Here is a 20,890-nt window from a genome sequence, read left to right as displayed (position 1 = left end):
ATTATCAAAATGTTTTTTAAAATAAACTTCAGCTATCAGAAACTGCTGAGTCATCATGATAAGCAAAACATTATTTTAAGTTATTTTGAATTCAATATGCAGTGTCTTCTAAAAATAACGCTTCAGTATGATATATATTCTAACCAAAAAGTTAATAATGGGTGGATAAATAATGACAAAGCATCAAATACGTTTAATGTTATGAAAATGTGTTCCTTCTGTGAAATTCTGTATTTTCACTTTTGCGGGTCACCGGGTCAGAGTTACCTCCCTTGAAATATTTTCGATGTCAAATTAAACTAACTTGTTGGAGTTTTAAAATTACAAAAAAATTATATTTATGCTGTTTTATTATATTACAATAGATATTTATCATTCAATATCTCGTGAAATTGCCCTTTTTGGGGCAAAATAAAAAGTATTCAAAGTTTCACTTGTCTCAAAACAAGTATTTTTGTAGTCGTTCAAGTTCGGAAACAGGATATACATCAATCGGAAGATGTGTACTTGTCGTATGACATCAAAGAAACGTGCAAAATCGTCACCAAAACAAGCGTATTCTGACCTCGAACATCACCACCAGTTGTGGACCAAATTCGTAACATTTCGGAATATGGGCGCAGCTGCGCCCCTAGCGGCGGCTGCAGTCGGTAGTTTTGGAAATAACGAAGATAACCTTTTTTTTGGTGCAACTTACAAATTAATCGGTTCAGAAATAAATAATTTGTAGTAAATTCCATAGCATGAAAAAATGGGTTTTCTTTGAGACACGCGACATTATCTTGAAGTGAGACACGCACTTTCACAGATATTACTTTTAAATTACTTGAACCAAAAGTCACTTGTGATAGGTACTAAAAGCATTTAAATTATTTATACTAGTGTTTAACAGAAAAATAGAGATGCCTAGTATAGTATTAGCATTACTACAAAAATCAATGCACTTGAGTGGTGAATAAGGGACATAACTTGTGTTATCAGATCTCACGCCAGAGATTCAAAGGAAGATGCATATTTATTTTCTTTTTTTTGCTGATGTCATCAGGAAGAGGCATATTTGTTTTTTGCTGATGTCATCGGAAAGAGGCATATTTCTTTTTTTTCGCTGATGACAACTTTGGTGCATGTCATCCCACCAGTGCATTTATTTGTTTGCTTTAACATATCTTTAAACGTGTCATCAGAAAAGGTAATTATGGTAATAGTTCAATATGATTTTGTGAAAATGATATAAGAAAACCATAGTTTTAATAGGGTTACTAGCTGTTGTTTGGGGTGGGGTGGAGGACTTAAATTTAAAACAGGGCTTGAAATTAGCATTAGTATCTGTTCAGATTGGTAATCTATCATTTTATTGTCAACCATGATATGTGGCTGACCCTGATTGTACACATTTAATTTGCTCTGAACTTAATAATTGGGGTGTGACATGTTTGTGGGTGGGACTATGTACACTATTGTTTTATACTAAAGGTTCTAATTAACGTCTGAATTTTCTGTCTAAAATATTTCAGTATGTTAGTACAACCCATTTAATTCCGACTAGATGAAATCTTGTGAGAGGTTAATGCAATTAAAATGGTATCATTACTGGTTAAAAGGTTTCATACAAAATACCATTTTAAACCTAATTATATAAACATGCCATTTCATCACTATTATTTGTTACAATAAGTGCATACACCTGAGAAGATGCTGAAAACCAACCATTTCAAACAAAAACTTTATCGCAAATGTATTGCATGCCACATCATCAAACTTGGGATGATGTTGTGTCACATACCATTACTAGGTCACTATGACCTACTTTTCATGGTTTGCTGCACATGAAAGTAAATCATTGTCTCTGGGGCATATCTTCCTTATCAATTCATATAGAATCACCAAACCTTGCATGCGAGTACAATTTGGGATGGTTCTGTCACATATCACTGCCATGTCACTGTAATTTACTTGTTATGGGGTGGGGCCCAAACAAGGAAAATTAAGACAATTTTCTAGTTTACCGATTTGTCTGGATCCATCCATCCATCCATCCATCAACTTTCTATCTTCTATAGTTTTGATTTAATTGTTCTGAAATTATGAACAATGATCCTCTGTGGCACTCTCCAGAAACTAATAGATATTTAGAAAATTTAGAGTTTATTAAATTTAAAAACAATTAATTAAAAATGTGAATGTCTATCTTCTAGAGTTTTGATCGGATAGTTCTGAAACTTAGTAAACAAACTAATAGAAAGATATTTAGGAAATTTAGAATTTTAGAATTTTTATTAATTTAAATAGAAATTTAACATTGAAAAATTAAAAGTATATCATTTTGTAGAGTTTTGATTGGATAGTTCTGAAAAAGTAAAGTTTGTTTTATTTAACGACGCCGCTAGAGCACATTGATTTTTTATCTTATCATCGGCTATTGGACGTCAAACATATGGTCATTCTGACACTGTTTTTAGAGGAAACCCGCTGTCGCCACATAGGCTACTCTTTTTACGACAGGCAGCAAGGGATCTTTTATTTGCGCTTCCCACAGGCAGGATAGCACAAACCATGGCCTTTGTTGAACCAGTTATGGATCACTGGTCGGTGCAAGTGGTTTACACCTACCCATTGAGCCTTGCGGTGCACTCACTCAGGGTTTGGAGTCGGTATCTGGATTAAAAATCCCATGCCTCGACTGGGATCCGAACGCAGTACCTACCAGCCTGTAGACCGATGGCCTGCCATGACGCCACCGAGGCCGGTAGGATAGTTCTGAAACTTAGTATAAGTATTCTTAGGGACAGTCTTCACAAACTAATAGAGAGACATTTTGGAAGTTTTGAATTTTATAATTTTTCTTTTATTTAAATTTAAAAGTCATATTCTGGAGTTTTGATCAAATAATTCTGAAACTTGGTACTATGAATCTTTAGGATAGTCTTCACAAACTAAAGAAAAATATTTTAGAATTTATATTAAATAAAAAAAAATCAAATAATAATTTAACATTTGATTTACAGACTAAGTAATTATCTACTACTGACAAAATAGAAAATTAAATAGCGGAGCTCTAAATGGGCCGACAGGCCTCTTGTTTAAAAACCTTCTTAAACTACAAAAATTTAGTTTCGAGCTTCCTTAGCACATGACAAAACAAATTTATGAATATGGTCATTGTAACCCCCCCCCCCCCCCCCCCCCCCCCCCCATGGTCTGAGGGGTGGAGCCCAAAAGAGAAAAATTAAGCCAATTTAAAATTCTAGAAATGCTACATGTATAACCAAATTGTCATCATATATTTAAAGATCAATAGTTTGTTTATATAATTTGTTAATATCATTAATGTCAGGTCTCCAGTTTGTCAGGTTTCCCCTTGGGAGTGTGTGAAGTGTACTAAATTATTACATAAAGAAATGCATTTAAACTGTAATTTGTTTGACCATTTCCAACTAAATTTGGTGGCAAGTTTTCTTGACCTATGGAGAGACAAAATTGTGAATTTGGTCATTCTGACCCCTCAGGCCCCTTGGATTTTATATTCTAATTATGTATGTTGTCCAATGTATACCATGCCATGTTTATATGATTCATATATAAATAAATGATTTGATTTGTTAGGTCAACCATCCGTGACAGAGCGCCTTTAATAATTGGGGTGTGACATGTTTGTAGGTGGGACTATGTACACTATAGTTTCAAATTAACATCTGAATTTTCAGTCTAAAAAATTTCAGTATGTTAGTAAAACCCATTTAATTCCAACTAGATGAAATCTTGTGAGAGGTTAATGCAATTAAAATAGTTTGTTTATATAATTTGTGAATATCATTAATGTCAGGTCCCCAGTTTGTCAGGTTTCCCCTTGGGAGTGTGAAGTGTACTAAATTATTACATAAAGAAATGCATTTAAACTGTAATTTGTTCGGGTCTAAAAGACCATTTCCAACTAAATTTGGTGGCAAGTTTTCTTGACCTATGGAGAGACAAAATTGTGAATTTGGTCATTCTGACCCCTCCCCAAAAGGGCCTGAGAGGTGGGTCCCAAAAGGGAAAAAAAACTGAGATAGTGTTTTGAAATCATTATCTGTTCCATAAATGCCAAGCCTTGACACTTGAAGAAATACATTTGTGAATTTGGTCATTCTGATATCCCAATTGCGAAATGAGGGGCGGGGCCCCAAAAGGAAAAAATTGAGTCAATTAAACAAAAATCTTATTCTCTACTTCCAGAAATGCTATAATTGCATACTCTTCATATACTAGTATGTAAAAGTCTTTAGATGGTTTATCAAAGTTGTGAATTTCATTAATGTTGGGTCTCCTGTTTGTGCCCAAGGAGGGGTGAATTTTACTACATTTACAGTTATATAGAGAAATGCTTTTAAGCTGTCTTCACAACTACTAGAACATATCCAACTAAATCTAGTGGGAAGCTTCATTGACCCATGGAGAACCAAAATCATGTATTTGGTAATTCTCATCCCCACTCCCCGAAAATGGGTATTGTGCTTTTCCATGAGTCTGGTAGATGGAGTTAACTCAAGTGACCGGTTATGCCCGCAGACCTCATGTTTAAATTGACGGACTAGAGTTTTTAAACATTACAACATATTTTTCACTATATCATAGAGCAGTTTTTGATAATTAAAAAAATTTAAATTCTTATTTTAATTTATCCATGTTAGTACATCAGATATTTTAAATTATCCATGTATATGTACATCCAAATTGTTTCTGATCATCCTGATGTTTCTAATAACATGTAATGATTTTTCTCTTCATATTCTAGTCTATTTTTTTAAAAGATATTTCGCCACTTCAGCATCAAAAATTCTTGTTTCACTCTTTTGTAATTTTATTTGAATGTGTTACAGCTTTGTAAATTAACCAAACATTACAGTGTCCATTTTTTACGGATTAAAACTATAGGGTCTGTGACTTTAATATTCAAATATATTCTACATTTGATTCACGTTTATTAAACAATATCTTAAACCTTGCTTATTTAAAAACAAAAGTGTGATGTCTTATCCCACTTCTGACACCACGTAATGTCTGTAGATGATGTACATAATGTTTACCAGTGTTAAGATGACCTTGACACAGAGCTGCTTCTGCTTTCTCATTTTGTGTTGTTTCCTCCATGTACAAGACATTCCATATACATGTATATATAAACGTCACACAAAAGTACTTGTTGAAAGGAGAAATAGAAAGTCACTGCATGTTTATTTCAAGTTGTATGGTTTCTCTACGTCTCTACCTGTATTATTTCTATGTATGTACCTTTCCTTTCTGTAGCTCGCTTTTATGTTAATCATCTACTGTTATGTTTTATTATTGTTAGCTATTAATTGTACTTTGTCTGTCATCTTGTCAGTTTGTTTGTAAAAAAAAAATGTAGGGAAAGGTCCTAATATAGGCTTGTAGCCTGTCGACCAATCCCACCAGTAAATGGAATAAAATATTGTTTAAACTAAACTAAGTTATATGGTTGTATTAAACAATACTACAGTCAAATCCACTTAATTGCATAGCCCCAGTATGCATTATTTTCTCCACCTACTTTGACTTCATAAAATTACATATTTATAGAAATGCATTGGTCTTGAAATTGACCACTCAGTTCGGACAATAATTTTCAGAAGTAGCTTTTGCTTTACATCTTCAAGAATTGTACAACTATTCAATGTAATTAGGGTGACCAATATTCATCAAATATTATAAAAATTACACAAACAGAAGGAAGGAAGGAAATGTTTTATTTAACGATGCAGTCAACACATTTTATTTAAGGACCACACAGATATTGAGAGATGAAACCCGCTGTCGCCATTTCATGGACTACTCTTTTTGATTAGCAGCAAGGGATCTTTTATATGCACCATCCCACAGACAGGATAACACATACCACGGCCTTTAATATACCAGTTGTGGTGCACTGGCTGGAGCGAAAAATAGCCCAATGGACCCACCGACGGGAATTGATCCCAGACTGACCGTGCATCAAGCAAATGTTTTACCACTGGGCTACGTCCTGCCCCCAAAACAGAAGATGACGAAGAAAAAATCCAAGTGATTAGTTTAAATGAACATAAATTAAAGTTTATATCGGTACAAACAGTCTAGAACGGTCTCTCTATTTCAAGCATTTGCTTCCAGATTAAAATGTCAAAATCACTGAGACTTCTTCCACAAAATGAATTTCAAGCCTTGAAAATATGTCATGGATCATTTTAAATTACTATTTTGTTTATTTGCAGTTGTGTATCACTTTCAAGCTGAGATATAAACAATTTCACCATCTTAAATGGAGCCAGACACGAAGGAAAATGTTGCAGAAGAAAAGCCCAAAACCGTTAAGGAAACGTTGTTGAATGTTGATTACTGGAAACTACGCTGGGCACAGAGAAAAGTAGCCTTTCATAGCGCCAATGTTCATAAGTAAGTAAGATGTATAAGTTAGACTTTGTTTTGTTTAGCACCATTAGAGCATATTGATTAATGAATCATATGACATGTAGTCTTCACACAAACCTGCAACATTTGTTCATTATACAGGGTAAGCAAGACACCTTTTACATGCAATTTCTCATAGAGAGGACAGCCTTTGATAAACTAGCCATGGGACACCAGTTGGGACTGGGAAAACCCAATGAATCTTCTGAGGTAGGATGTTTAAGGTACAGTTCAACAATTATATAATGCAAAATTTAGTATTTTGTAAACTCCTGCTGACCCCCCCCCCCCCCCCCCCCCCCCCCGATGTAATACTTCGTATTGCCGAGATCACCCCTCTCTGAAATTACTTTATACTAGTCAACACTCACCCCTCCCTTTTACAATCATTCTGACTTAATTTGACTAACATTGGATTTTCTGAACATTGAAGGTTTTGTTTAGTTTCTTTGGTAAGAAATACTAGATAGAGAATCTTTTGTTAAAAACCAGAGGCGGAATTTAGCTCTGTCAGTTGAGCGCTTGCCCGAGGTGCTTGGATTGCAGGATCGAACCACCTTGTTGAACTGATTGTTTTTCTCTCATTCCAACCAGTGCACCACAACTGGTCAAAGGCCATGGTATGCACTTTCCTGTCTTTGGGAAAATGCATGTAAAAGATCCCATGCTGCATTAAGAAACCAACCCTCCGCCTGCTACTGACCCTGGTCGGGCTGCTAGTGCTCTCTAGCACCTGCTAGTGCAGGTAGTCCCTCCTCCACCCACCCAACCTTTCCTGTTCTGGACAGAGGAGCCGGCCAAAGCCTACAAGTCAGAATTACCTAATGTTTATGATTAATGAATCAAAGTGTTCTAGTGGTGTTGTTAAACAAAACAAACTTTCTTTCGTTAAAAAACATATGGCCATGGCTGGTTGCATTTTACTTTTTGAATTAAAATGAGAGAGTTTTGATATCTTGTTAATTGACTCTTGATAAACACATTCCTCCCTCCTCTGTTTCATAATGTATCCCATGATACGCATGTGTTCATTAAATGGGCAAATGGGCAGCTGATACTAGGGATGGTTCAACAATTACCGTACATAGTCCATATGGGCCCCTAATATCAGCTGCACATTTGCCCATTTAATGAACACTGGTGTGATCAAACAGCCAGCACTTACAGATTAGACAAATATTGTAACAAGTAAAGTTTGTTTTTGTTTAATGATACCACTGGAGCACATTGATTAATTGATCTTAGACTACTGGATGTAAAACATTTGGTAATTCTGACACATACCGGTAGTCATCAGAGGAAACCCATCAGAGGAAACCCGCCACATTTTTCCTAATGCAGCAATGGATCTTTTATATTAACTTTCCCACAGACAGGAAAGCACATGTACCACAGCCTTTGTCCAGTTGTGGTTCACTGGTTGGAAGGAGAAAAAACACAATCAGTTGAATGAATCCACCGAAGTGGTTCGATCCTGTGACACAAACACCTTAAGCGAACACTCACGTGATTAAGCTAAATTCCTGCCCCTTTAACAACTATACCACTGAAACTGGTGACTCTTTCAGTCTTTGTAAACACTGCAGTGTAACTAAACATTTTAGTGTGTAATTATCAGTAATATTATAAGACTCCATCATATGTGGTCATGTGGGATAGAAAAAGTACACCCAAGGTGATGGAGATTTCAACCTGGGACAAGGCTTGCCAAGTCCCATGGTTAAAATTTTCACCACCGAAGGTATACTTTTTCTAGCCCACATGGTGACATGGCCACATATGATGGGAATTTGTTTCTCTCATTCATTCGGTAAATAAACCATTATTTTATGCGAATAGACTAAGATGGCTGAACAAATAACTTTTTTATTTGACAATTTTTTCATAAATAAACTACACTATCATATTTATATCAAATTAACAAGATAGCTTTTATAATGAAGGTTTTAATAACAAAATATTAATTTATAACTGTGTCAAATGACCTTAAGTCATATTTTACCAACGACATCATGTTAAATGAGTGATATCCCATGTAGGATAGAAATTTCTTACATAGCTTTCTTTCATGGGATAGCTCTGTCTTATATACCTGAGGATGAGAGAAATATATATATATATATATATATATTGTTATAAATGATATGTCTTTTGTTTTAGATTGTTGGCTGTATACAATGATCGGTTGCTGGCGGGAAGAGAACACATCAAGATATTCTTTCCTATGTGTGGGAAAGCTGTGGACATGAAGTGGTTAGCAATACAATATGCAAGATTTTTACAGAGATATTTTATGATTTAAGAAACTCATTACTGACTCATGTTAGTTGATACTCTTGCTGTGAAAAAAAACAAAACTTAATTCAATTTGCCACATACATGTACAGGACAGCAAACAATGTGAAATTTGATGTACTACCTAATCATTTTCTTCCATCTAACTACTAGCCAAGTCTTTTGACTGATTTTAATAGAAAGAGAAGTGATATTTTTCAATGTATGATAACTGTGGTTTGTTAGCTCCACTATGATGTAAGTCAGTGGAGGTTATCTAATATTGATTTGTCTGACATCCGGCCATCAACTTTTTAGAAATGTTTAATTTTTATTAAATGTTTTTAAAATTTAAATTGAAAATTTGAAAGTCTATCTTCTCCTACAGTTTAGTTCGGATAGTTTTGAAACATGGTACTATGATTCTCTGGGGTTGTCTTCACAAACAAGTAGAGAGATATTTTGAAAATCAAATTTAAACATTTTAAATAGAAATTTAACATTGAAAATTTAAAAGTCTATCTTCTTCTAGAGTTGTGATTGGATAGTTCTGAAATGTAGTATATGTATTATCAGGGGTGGTCTTCACAAACTAATAGAGAGATATTTTGAAAAATGTTGAATTTTAAATTTTGTTAAATGTTTTTAAAAATGAAAATGAAAATTTGTATGTCAATCTTCTAGTTTTGATCGGATAGTTCTGAAACTTGGTACTTTGTTCTCTAGGTCAGTCTTCACAAACTAATAGAGAGAGAATTTGAATATATGATTTTTTATTAAACATTTTAAATAGAAATCTAACATTGAAAATTTTGAAGTCTATTTTTATTTTTATTATTATTATTATTATTAAATGTTTTTAAAATTTGAATAGAAAATTTGAAAATTTGAAAGTCTATCTATTGCTATAATTTTGATCGAATAATTCTGAAACTTGGTACATACACTATTATTCTCAGGGGCATGCTTCACAAACTATAATAGAGAGATATTTAGGAATTTTTAAGTCTGTTTTCTCCTAGATTTTTAAATTTAAAATATTTAAGGAAAATTTTACCTCTGCTATGACATTCATTGGTGAAGCTTTTCTAATACCGATTTGCCTGGTGTCTGTATGGCATCTATCCGTCAACTTTAGCTTTGAAGCATATCTTCTTATAGAGTTTTGATTGGATTGTTCTGATTGTACAGTGATCCCTTGGGGCATTCTTCACAAACTAATAGAGAGATATATATTTAGGAAATTTTGAATTTTTATTGAATTTTTTCTAGACAAAATTGAAAATTACATGGTGGAGTTCAAATGGCCAGCATACATGTTTTTTATTATTTAAACTTAAAGCACATAGTATAAAATATCCAGTTTAAGCTTCTTCCTGTGATGTACCATTCTTTGATTTCTATCTCTTTTCTAGGCAGACTAGAAAGACTGTGAATAGGACTCTTTGGAACTGTTTTGTATTAAAATTAGCAAGAAAACAAAACTTATAGATTGCATAAATGAAAAACACAAGTTTATTAAAACTAACTGTGCTTTTATGTTTGATTAGAAAGCAATGGTATGCTGGTCAAGGGAGATTGTAGCTTAATTAATGTTATTTTTAAATGTTAAACTTTTTAAGAATGACCTCATAATTATTTAACAGTTTGCTGTTGCACAAGGGTAGCTACATGTTTTTTCGTTTGATTTGCAGGGTGTATGACCTGGGTCATGATGTGGTTGGAGTGGATGGAAGTGAGATACCTATTAAGGAATTCTTTGAAGAAAGTGGTCTAGAATATACTGTTGAGCCACTGACAACTATTACAGGCAATCGTTACAAGGTATAAAAGTAAATCCTTAGTTTTATAGAAAATATTATCGGGTGACTTTAGCACTGAAATGTTGGATGTTCCAAATAACACCTTTTAAAAAAAAAATCTGGCTGCAAAGTATTAATTTTAAGTTATTAAAATAATCACAGATGATTATCACATTACTAAGCCCAACTAATTAACTTTCAGTTATGATTGATCATCGGAACGTAACTATTTAATAGCAAAAAAAACACACAAAAAACAAACAATTATATATATATACTGAACAAAATAAGAAACTTCCGCTAACTTTGCTTGAACATAACTTGTTGAAAACAAACCGGGGGAATAATTGTTATATATGCGTTTAAAGAGTGTTCCATGGTGCCCAGTGTGGTAGGGGTTAAAAAAACCCCACCCACTTAATAACGGGTATGACCACCTCTTGAATTGACCACTGCAGTGCATCGCAGGTGCATAGAATTTACTAAAGTGTTGATTTCTGCCTGTGGAATATTGTTCCATTCCTGAATGAGCGCTTGACGAAGTTCGTTGACGTTAGCGGGTGGGTTGGGACGACGCCTCAATCGTCTGTCCAGACTATCCCAGACACGCTCGATGGGGTTGAGATCAGGACTTTTAGCGGGCCAGTCATCAATGAAATCAATGTTATTTGTCCTAAGAAGATTTACAGTGTCTCTAGCTGTATGAGAGGTGGCATTATCATGCTGAAAAATCGAGATGTTGGCTTTGTTATGGAACAGAGGAATGACGTGATGAGCGAGAATGTCATCACGGTAACGTTGAGCATTTAAATTGCCATCAATGACGACTAGTGGTGAACGATAACCATGGGCAATGACTGCCCAGACCATGACACAACCCCCACCCCCGAAACGATCTAGTCAAGAACACAACAGTCAGCATAGCGTTCATTTCTCCTACGGTAGACGCGTACCCTGCCATCACCACGTTGTAAAGAAAATCTGGATTCATCCGAAAAAAGAATGGTATTCCAGCGTCGCTGTATCCAATGAGTGTGTACACATGCCCAATTAAGACGATTTAGACGATGACGTTGCGTTAAAACGCATCCGACGTAAGGACGTCGTGCATGTAAAACGATTACGAACAGTTTGCCCACTGATTTGGTTATTGTGAAGCCCAGGTGTGTTAGCAGCAGTAGCAGTGGCAGTTTGGAATCGATTGTGCAAATGCGTGTTCATTATATAGGGGTCTTGACCACGCGTTGTAACACGCGGACGTCCATGACGTGGCAAGTCGTTGGTGCTTCCCGCTCGACTAGAACTCCCAACATGCCTTGCAACGTCTTCTGTCGACATGCCAGCATCAAGCAAGCCAATCGCCTGTTCGCGTAAATTATTGGGTATTCTTGGCATACTAAAAATTCTACAATGTAAAAAACGTTAATTTTTTTTATAAATTTTGAAGCGTTTTCGTTCACTTGACAACGATGTCAGCAAGACAAGTAAAACAAATTGACCGAATACTACACGGGACATGTCGAACCATGCATGCACGTGCAAATTGAATTTCACGTTGTCGACGATTAACAGTGCAAAAATAATCGATAAAAATTCATGAATCCTGATAATACAGCTCAAGGTTAATACTACCTATCTAATTTCATTACACAATGAATTCTTTAACACAACAAATACTTAATGTACAAATCGGAAGTTTCTTTTTTAGTTCAGTATATATGCAAAGTTTTCATAGATTTGTTGTACAAAAGTAATTTGTGTTTGTTGTTTTTTCCATATGTTGCATTATATAAATTTATCAGATATGAAAGTTATCTCTTGAGTTTTCTTGTTAGACTACTGATGGCAGAATCCAAATATTTGAGTGTGATCTCTTTGATTTCAACAAGTAAGTGACTGACATTTGTGATACATAAGTACAAATAGTTTAATTCATAACTCTAAATATCAGGCAATTTAGTACAGCTTCTAAAACAAGATACTGTATCATGTTTACTTTATAAAAAGTTCAGAAATATTAAATAGCAAAATTTGCACTTGAAAACTGATATATTTGGCTTTTGGAATAGTGCAAAAATATAGTAGGACTGGGGAATAACAGGATATGAAAACAATGCATTGAAACAATTGAGTTCCTTTCCATTTCAGGCATCGAAATAAGTTGAGAATGGTTGCTCAGGTTACCACATATTAAAAAAGTCAAGAACAGTACCGGTATTTGTTTTACCACAAAATCTTATTAAAATAAAATTACACCACCTAAATTTGGATCAGCTGAGTGTTATTTAGATACACACACAGTGTCAGTACAATGAGAACAGTGGTATGGATGAATAAAAAAGTATCAGTAGAATCTCATTAGGTCAAACTCGGAAGGGTCGAATACACCGCAGTGCTCGAATCAAAACAAAGTCCAGAGTTACAATTACACATTGTTGTCCAAATGGTTAGGTCAAACTACCTGATGGGTCGAACACTTTCTAGAGCACCCACAGGATTCAAGCCAACAGGATTCAACTGTTTGTGTCTATGAAGGTTTTTATAGTAACAATGAAAATACAAAATAAGTTTTACAAATCTATAGGTTATCACTGCTTACCAGGTCTGTATTTCATGGGAACCTATACATGGGTTACCCAACACATTGCCTATTTTGATGCCTGTATTTCAGTCCTGCAGACAAAATATCAGTTTAAAAGCTTGGTCAGATTCATATCATGCATATGATTTGCTAAATTAATATCACTTAATTAATTATATACTAGTGATTAAATATAATTTGAATATTTTCCGAATAAAATATGTTTTAAGCAAATTGACATTTAGTTAACAATGTACTACTTTTCCAACAGTATTATCAATGCCAAATATGAATGGAAGTTTAATGATTGTTTTACCAAAGAACTAACCTAAAGAATGGTGAAATTTCCTGTTGACTTTGTTCATTGGGGGGACCGGCCTCGGTGGCGTCGTGGCAGGCCATCGGTCTACAGGCTGGTAGGTACTGGGTTCGGATCCCAGTCGAGGCATGGGATTTTTAATCCAGATACCGACTCCAAACCCTGAGTGAGTGCTCCGCAAGGCTCAATGGGTAGGTGTAAACCACTTGCACCGACCAGTGATCCATAACTGGTTCAACAAAGGCCATGGTTTGTGCTATCCTGCCTGTGGGGAGCGCAAATAAAAGATCCCTTGCTGCCAATCGGAAGAGTAGCCCATGTAATGGCGACAGCAGGTTTCCTCTCAAAATCTGTGTGGTCCTTAACCATATGTCTGACGCCATATAACCGTAAATAAAATGTGTTGAGTGCGTCGTTAAATAAAACACTTCTTTCTTTCTTGTTCATTGGGGTATAATGTATAGACCCTGCTTTGAATGTTTGACCAAAAAAAAGCATGTATCACTCTATAATGTGCACAGATTTATTTTACTGGTACATAAAACTGGCAATAAATGTAAAATTTACCATCAACTCCAAAATCAGTTGTTGAGACATTCCGAAAGTTATTATTATTTGTTTTGTATAATACACACCCTCATTTGTACTTCATTTTTTTTTTTTTTTTAAACAGAAAAATACAGTAACCTATTTCGTGATCACTTGTTTTATATAGTAAAATGACAAACCCCGAAACCCCACAAATCATTCAAAATTGGCTACACATTTTAAAACAAAACTGCTATTTTCATCAGAAAGCGATATTAATAGACCTACTTAGAGTCAGGACTAACTATTCACATTTGATTTTCCGTATGGTACCCTGTACTGTAGTCTTATGAACTTTTCTCAGTAAACACCCAGTAGATTATAATGTGGCTGTCGTGGTTGTTTTACAGAGACCTTGCTGGACAGTTTGATGCTATTTGGGATAGAGGAGCCTTGGTTTCTGTAAACAAAGACCAACAAAAACGGTATTTAAAAAAAATTACTTTCAGGCTGTCTAATGTTATTATTGGTCTTTATGCCACATTTAGGGGCGGGATGTAGCCCAGTGGCAAAGCGCTCGCACGATGCACTGTCGGTGTGAGATCGAACCCAGTCAGTGGGCCCATTGGGCTATTCCTCGTTCCAGCCAGTGCACTACGACTGGTACATGTATATCAAAGGCCGTGGTATGTACTACCCTGTCTCTGGGATGGTGCATATAAAAGATCCCATGCTGCTAATCAAAATTAGTAGCCTATGAAGTGGCGACAGCAGGTTTTCTCTCAATATCTGTGTATCGGCCTCGGTGGCGTCGTGGTAGGCCATCGGTCTACAGGCTAGTAGGTACTGGGTTCGGATCCCAGTCGAGGCATGGGATTTTTAATCCAGATACCGACTCCAAACCCTGAGTGAGTGCTCTGCAAGACTCAATGGGTAGGTGTAAACCACTTGCACCGACCAGTGATCCATAACTGGTTCAACAAAGGCCATGGTTTGTGCTATCCTGCCTGTGGAAAGCGCAAATAAAAGATCCCTTGCTGCTAATCGGAAGAGTAGCCCATATAGTGATGACAGCGGGTTTCCTCTCAAAATCTGTGTGGTCCTTAACCATATGTCTGACGCCATATAACCGTAAATAATGTGTCGAGTGCGTCGTTAAATGAAACATTTCTTTCTTTTTCTTTCTCCATATCTGTGTGGTCCTTAACCATATGTCTGACTCCATATAACCATAAAAGAATGTGTTGAGTGTGTCGTTAAATAAAACATTTTTTTTTTTATGCCACATTTAAGTGATGACCTTTCCTCAATCACAAGTTGTTCAATTTGTTTACTAAGCATTCTTCACTAAACTGAAAAGTATTTCGGTATATTCATGATATATATTTCAACCATTCTGTTTCTTTTGATAACATAATGTAAACTGTTGTAGATTAAATTAATGTAGTGATGATACAATTATTTCAGTTTGTTAGATATAACTCAAGTTGACCATTTGATTAACAGAGTAGACCTTCAGGTTTTTTTCTTTTATGATTGAGTAAAACTGAAGAGTTACTTCTCTTTTTATTCCATAGTCCTAATGAATAATAAATACAATTGGCGTTCTATTCAGTTTTCTTTTACTTTCTATTCAAGGGTTTTCTCATTATATATATAACCAGTGTTGCTCCATGACTGGTGTGTTAAAACCCATGGTATTGCACATAAAATGTCTCTTGCTGCTGACACAGGTTCATTTTCTTCCATTACCTGGGGCCTAATTCACAAAGCTGTCTTAGGCTTTGCTAGACAACAAAACATCCTCTTTGCAAGTCTTTTAGCACTGCACTGCGAGATCGCAAAGTTGAATGAGTTTAGAGAATTAGGCCCCTGGTCTTTTGGTATATATACTAAAAGGCAAAAGTTATCGTGACACACAAAAGACAAAGATAATTGATAATAAGTTTTTACTGCCTTGTATGAAACGTTATAACATGGAAAGAGAAATGTCCGAAGGTATGGAAACGAGCAATAGTCCATGAAAAGGGCGCAACTGCCATATGCAAATGAGCCACATTACTAAAGTGGGTCCAGAGGGAAGTTCACACAGTCAGTAGCGAGTGTGCCAACCTTGAGCATTGATACAGGCCTGGCACTGTCATCTCATTGAGGCCACTAAATGCTGGAGAAAGTTCCTGGGAATGCCATTCCAGATCTGAGGTTCGGATCCATGTGTCTTGGCGAGGGGTTGTCACAGGTGGTCGGCCACTTCGGGGACGGTCCCTAACCTGGTTGTTTTGTTGATATTGTTGCCATAAGTGTTATATGGTGTTTCTGTTAGACGTTGAATTGACGTACAGTCACGCTGTGAGGTCCCAGATTCAATCATCCCTATGACTCGCCATCTGTCATTTTCACTGAGGCGTAGCATGACGAAATTGCATCACACAGCTCACTAATGGTGTTTTTCTGACTTCTGCACAGAGTGGCAATGATTTGCGACTGAATGTCTGGCCTTTTATGGTGAACACTGGACAGGATTTCTCCAGAATATTCCATGTTTCTTGCACAAAGCATGCAATCGCTGCAACAACTGCTTGGTTGCATTTCTTCGAGCTGTTTCATGCACATTTTCTCTGGTTTACATCCATAAATCCATTCACAAATTTATTACTCCAAACAATCCATGTCACAATAACTTTTGCCTTTTAGTATATTTATACAGGGACATACCAAAAAACCCCACCCCAAAACCCACTCAACGTCTATCGACTGTCAATCTATGGGTTTTCTTGACGGGATGCAACCCATCTCGTCCCTTTAAGCTGTGCACCCAAATGGCCTTAACGAGGCCACTCGCATGGACATATCGATTGGACTAAACGTTTAGATCTGCGTTCAAAATTTTATGTCGAAATTACTTTAAATTTTTTTTTTTTATTAAATAGTCCGATCCTCTCTTCTTTCTCTTATTTAATTTTGTACTCTCCTTCTAAAATGCTCCAAATTATATAAATATTCGGCCGAGCAGTCAATTCTTTTTTTTTTCGGCTTGTAACCTTTTTATTTTTTAAAATTTATTCTATTAAATTTTTATACTAATTGCTATTTTCAAAAATCCTGCGCATTTTCACCCCCCCCCCCCCCCCCCCCCCCCCCCCCCCACACCCCATCCTGAGTCAGGCCATCGATCTTATCGTAGGTCGGACTTGGGATGGGCGTGTTCGAAACCCTAGTGATATATGGGCACGTTAAACTAGTTAACATCATCACCAAAACCCACAAGAAGGGCTGGGATCTAGCTCGGCTGAGGTGGATTGCCCTTGGTAGACCCATTCACTGATTGTTTTTTCCCCATCCCAACTACTGTCCATGACTGGTATATCAAAGCCATGGTATGTTCTGTCTTTGAGAAAGTGCATATAAAAGATCACTTGCTGCTAATGGAAAAATGTAGCGGGTTTCCTCTAAGACTACAAGTCAGAATTATCAAATGTTTCATTTCCGTTATGACTAATACTTATGACTAATTAGTCTATGACTAATAAATTAATGTGCTATAGTGGTGTCGTTAAACAAAATGAACTTCATAACCTTTTTTTTTCAGTTTAAAAGTGTCCTCTTTTTTTTTTATATTACAGTGCCTGATTTTTGTACTCTTTGTCGGTGGCCCATGGGGCTATTTCTTGTTCTAGCCAGTGCACCATGACTGGTGTATCAAAGGCTGTGGTTTGTGCTATCCTGTCTGTAGGATGATGCATATAAAAGATCCCTTGCTACTAATGTAGTGCGTTTCCTCTCTAAAACTATATGTCAGAATGACCAAATGTCTGACATCCAATAACCAATGATTAATAAATCAATGTGCTCCAAGTGGTTTTGTTAAACAAAACAAACTTTTAACTTTTCTTGTACTGTCACTCCGTACAAGTAGTTAGCTTGGGCTAGATATGGTTGGCTTATATATTTGTTGCACACGATTATTTTTACATCTTTGCATCTGTGGATGAAATTTTATTTGTGTCATTTATTGTTGTTTTTCTTACCAGATTCGCATCATTATTAGAGACTCTAATGGCACCAGGATGTCGCCAATTGCTGTGCATTAAATCATTTGATGATTCTAACTGGCCAGGTAATTATTTTTCTATTACATAGAGAATTCCAGATTTTAATGCTACCTGAAATCTATTCTCTTCTTGTTCTTCGACAAAAGGAATAACCACCTATTTTTTAAGGTGTTGTCGAGTGGAGCGAAACATATTCGGATGATGATAGGTGAGGTGGAGCCTCGCTGTATTCAAGAGAAACAAAATGTTATGTCATTCACAGATTCTGGCACCACTTTAATTTTAAAAACCAAAAAGCAGCAGACATGATACAAAAGACCAAGCCGCTGCCAATGGCACAGGACAGTGCAAACCACCCTGTTAAATTTGTAATTGGTATTATAACAAAGGAATAAAAACAGAATAAAATAAATCACAAATAGGTCATCTAGTTTTTCAAAAAATTGCAGGGAAGCATACTCCATAACCCTCTAGAAACTTTGCTTTGCGCCCTCAATCTCAGTCAGCCCCCCCCCCCCCCCCCATCTAGTTGCTTCTTATTCTTATGGAAATGAGTCTTTCTAATTTTATGTGACATCTGTTTTTTCAGGTCCACCTCATGTTGTTCGTGAAAATCAAGTTTGTGATCTCTATGGTAAGACAAACAAATCATTAACACTTATACATTTACATACTGACACACACACACACACACACACACACACACACACACATTAACACAGGCACAGATACAATAACAGAAACAAATAAATAACACTCAAACAAACACACATTCACACACATTAAGCGTATGAGGGCCAAAACCTGAAATTCTGGCAGAAATGATGGAGATATTCGGGCAAAATGTGCTAACCTGAGACCTTTTTACCATATACATGTATTTCCATCATTCTACTCTCAAAATTAGTTGTAATTCATGTAAACATTTGTAGTGATTTGTTTGCAACCCAATATAGTTGTTTGGTAGCAATGCTAATATGAATAAATGTTGTTATCCAGATTAAGGGATTTTCGTTTGCTCCTGACAAAAATAGGAGCCTGCACGCCTACACACCTACACACAAACTCACTACATACACACTGCCATGCCAAGCAAAATTTTATTATTTTATTACGTAAATCTATCATTACCCATCACACAAAGTAACAAGAGCTAGCTGTATATAATAGTGCTGTTAGTGTCTTCAAAACCTGCATCCAAAAGACTGCATGCTGCTAATAATAAAAGTAGCCATGTTGCAGAACGTTTCTACTCTCATTCTGCAGACTGAGTGTTGTAATTACAATATGTTACGACACATAGCCACTTACTAAATGTTCTCAAACAAACTTTCTATTCCCTTTTTGTTTTTGCACTCTTTCGTGAGAACATCATATGTGATCTGATGTCATATAGCAATAACACATGTATGTGCTATTGATTTAAAAACATACAATTGGCTGCTCCTAAGTGATGATCTGGACATCACAGCCATAACATCCAATGAAATAAGCACAATCAAAATTGATTGCTCTGTGATACATAAGTTAACTGCCAGTGCAAGGACACCTGTGTTCATTAGATACCATTTATGTATCTTACAACTCGCGCAATAGCCGATGTATTTTTCCTGCTTCGTTAAACATTCATTCATTCATTTACAACTCATCGTTTAAAAATGTATCCATCTTGCTTTTGCTCCTTGGTTAGATTTTGACACAACTTGTAAAATAAATGGTATATTACGACCACTCTCTACTTCTCCTAAATGTATAATGCTGTTTCTTTCAGGTGATAAATGCACTGTAGAAAAAGTGTGTTCTGTGGATTCTTTCGAAGAACAGCACAAGTCTTGGGGAATTACCGAGCAGAATGAAGACCTCTATCTAATCATTGTGAAATAGAGAAATGGAGTTTTTCAACATTTTAAAACTTAAACTACATTTTACTGACACCTAACCAACTCAGTAAATTCAGCCAATTTATTTACTTTACATTTATTTGTACCAATACACCCCTTGGGTTATTGTGTAAAATAACACAAAAGAACACACAATAGGGCATAAATAAAATGACAGTTGTGGTAAGTTTTGAGTCGATATTGCAAAACTCTTTCCTTTTATTCTTTAGATCTGTTTTTGTCTTGTTTTTTTCAATATACATGTGTATTACAAAAAAAAGGAAACTAAATATTTACCAATGTAAGAAAAAAATCAATATCTGAGGGGATTTGAACCACAGACCATATGTAAGCTAATAGGGAAATTCCTACTAGCTACTGCCAGTAGGAGCTTTTATAGCAACGATACTACATCCTCCCTCCTCGGCCTGGAGCTGTGGGCAATGGGCAGTTAAACTGTAATCAGTCATGACAATCTTCCGTGGATCCAAGGAAATCCGTGGATTTGAAAGCCATTTAGGTCGTTTCTGTGAATCGTCCAAATCCGAGGAGGTTTTTTTGGGGGGTGTAGGTACCTTTATTTTGTCAATCAGATGGTCTAAATACATTTTCTCAATATTTCTAATCTGCTTTCATGCCATGTTGGGTTACTTCACGCTTTAGACCTCCCCACTCACGGCCTTTGGCCTGTACTGTTCGCTTTGTGCACATTTCGCAAAGCTTTCAGTTGATTTCATCAAGTGTCATTGTCTTGCCTGTGTAATGGGTCCTGAATGCTTATAATTGTATTCTTGTGTTGTGTCAGATAAATAAAACTCCACAGAGGGGAATCAAACCAAAGACCCTCTGTATGAGAATCCAACACTCTGCCAACTGTGCTAATAGGAAAATGTATACTGGTCATACTGCCACACCAGTTTGGGGTGGAATTTAGCTCAGTTGGTTGAACGCTTGCCTGAGGTGCTTGTGTCACAGGATCGAACCACCTCAGTGGATCCGTTCCAACTGAT

General features: G+C 36.0%; 1 protein-coding gene across 3 annotated transcripts; it reads left to right on the top strand.

The window, feature by feature from the left end:
- Positions 1-542: 542 nt before the first annotated feature.
- Positions 543-20,089, top strand: LOC121376140 (probable thiopurine S-methyltransferase). 3 transcript variants are annotated; one of them, XM_041503944.1, is made up of 9 exons: positions 543-686; positions 6,249-6,429; positions 8,605-8,697; positions 10,413-10,542; positions 12,356-12,408; positions 14,359-14,433; positions 17,980-18,065; positions 18,590-18,634; positions 19,772-20,089. In XM_041503944.1, exons 2-9 carry the CDS (start codon positions 6,296-6,298, stop codon positions 19,882-19,884), a joined length of 729 nt encoding a protein of 242 aa, XP_041359878.1. In that variant the 5' UTR covers positions 543-686; positions 6,249-6,295; the 3' UTR covers positions 19,885-20,089. The 3 variants fall into 3 exon arrangements, with proteins under 3 accessions (XP_041359878.1, XP_041359877.1, XP_041359876.1); XM_041503943.1 differs by having other exon boundaries at positions 562-851; XM_041503942.1 differs by lacking the exon at positions 543-686 and adding an exon at positions 1,019-1,189.
- Positions 20,090-20,890: the final 801 nt, after the last annotated feature.

Source organism: Gigantopelta aegis, chromosome 6 (genome assembly GCF_016097555.1).
Source record: "Gigantopelta aegis isolate Gae_Host chromosome 6, Gae_host_genome, whole genome shotgun sequence".
In the NCBI taxonomy this organism is placed as follows: Eukaryota; Metazoa; Mollusca; class Gastropoda; order Neomphalida; family Peltospiridae; genus Gigantopelta; species Gigantopelta aegis.
This window is presented reverse-complemented; position numbering and strand designations above follow the sequence as displayed.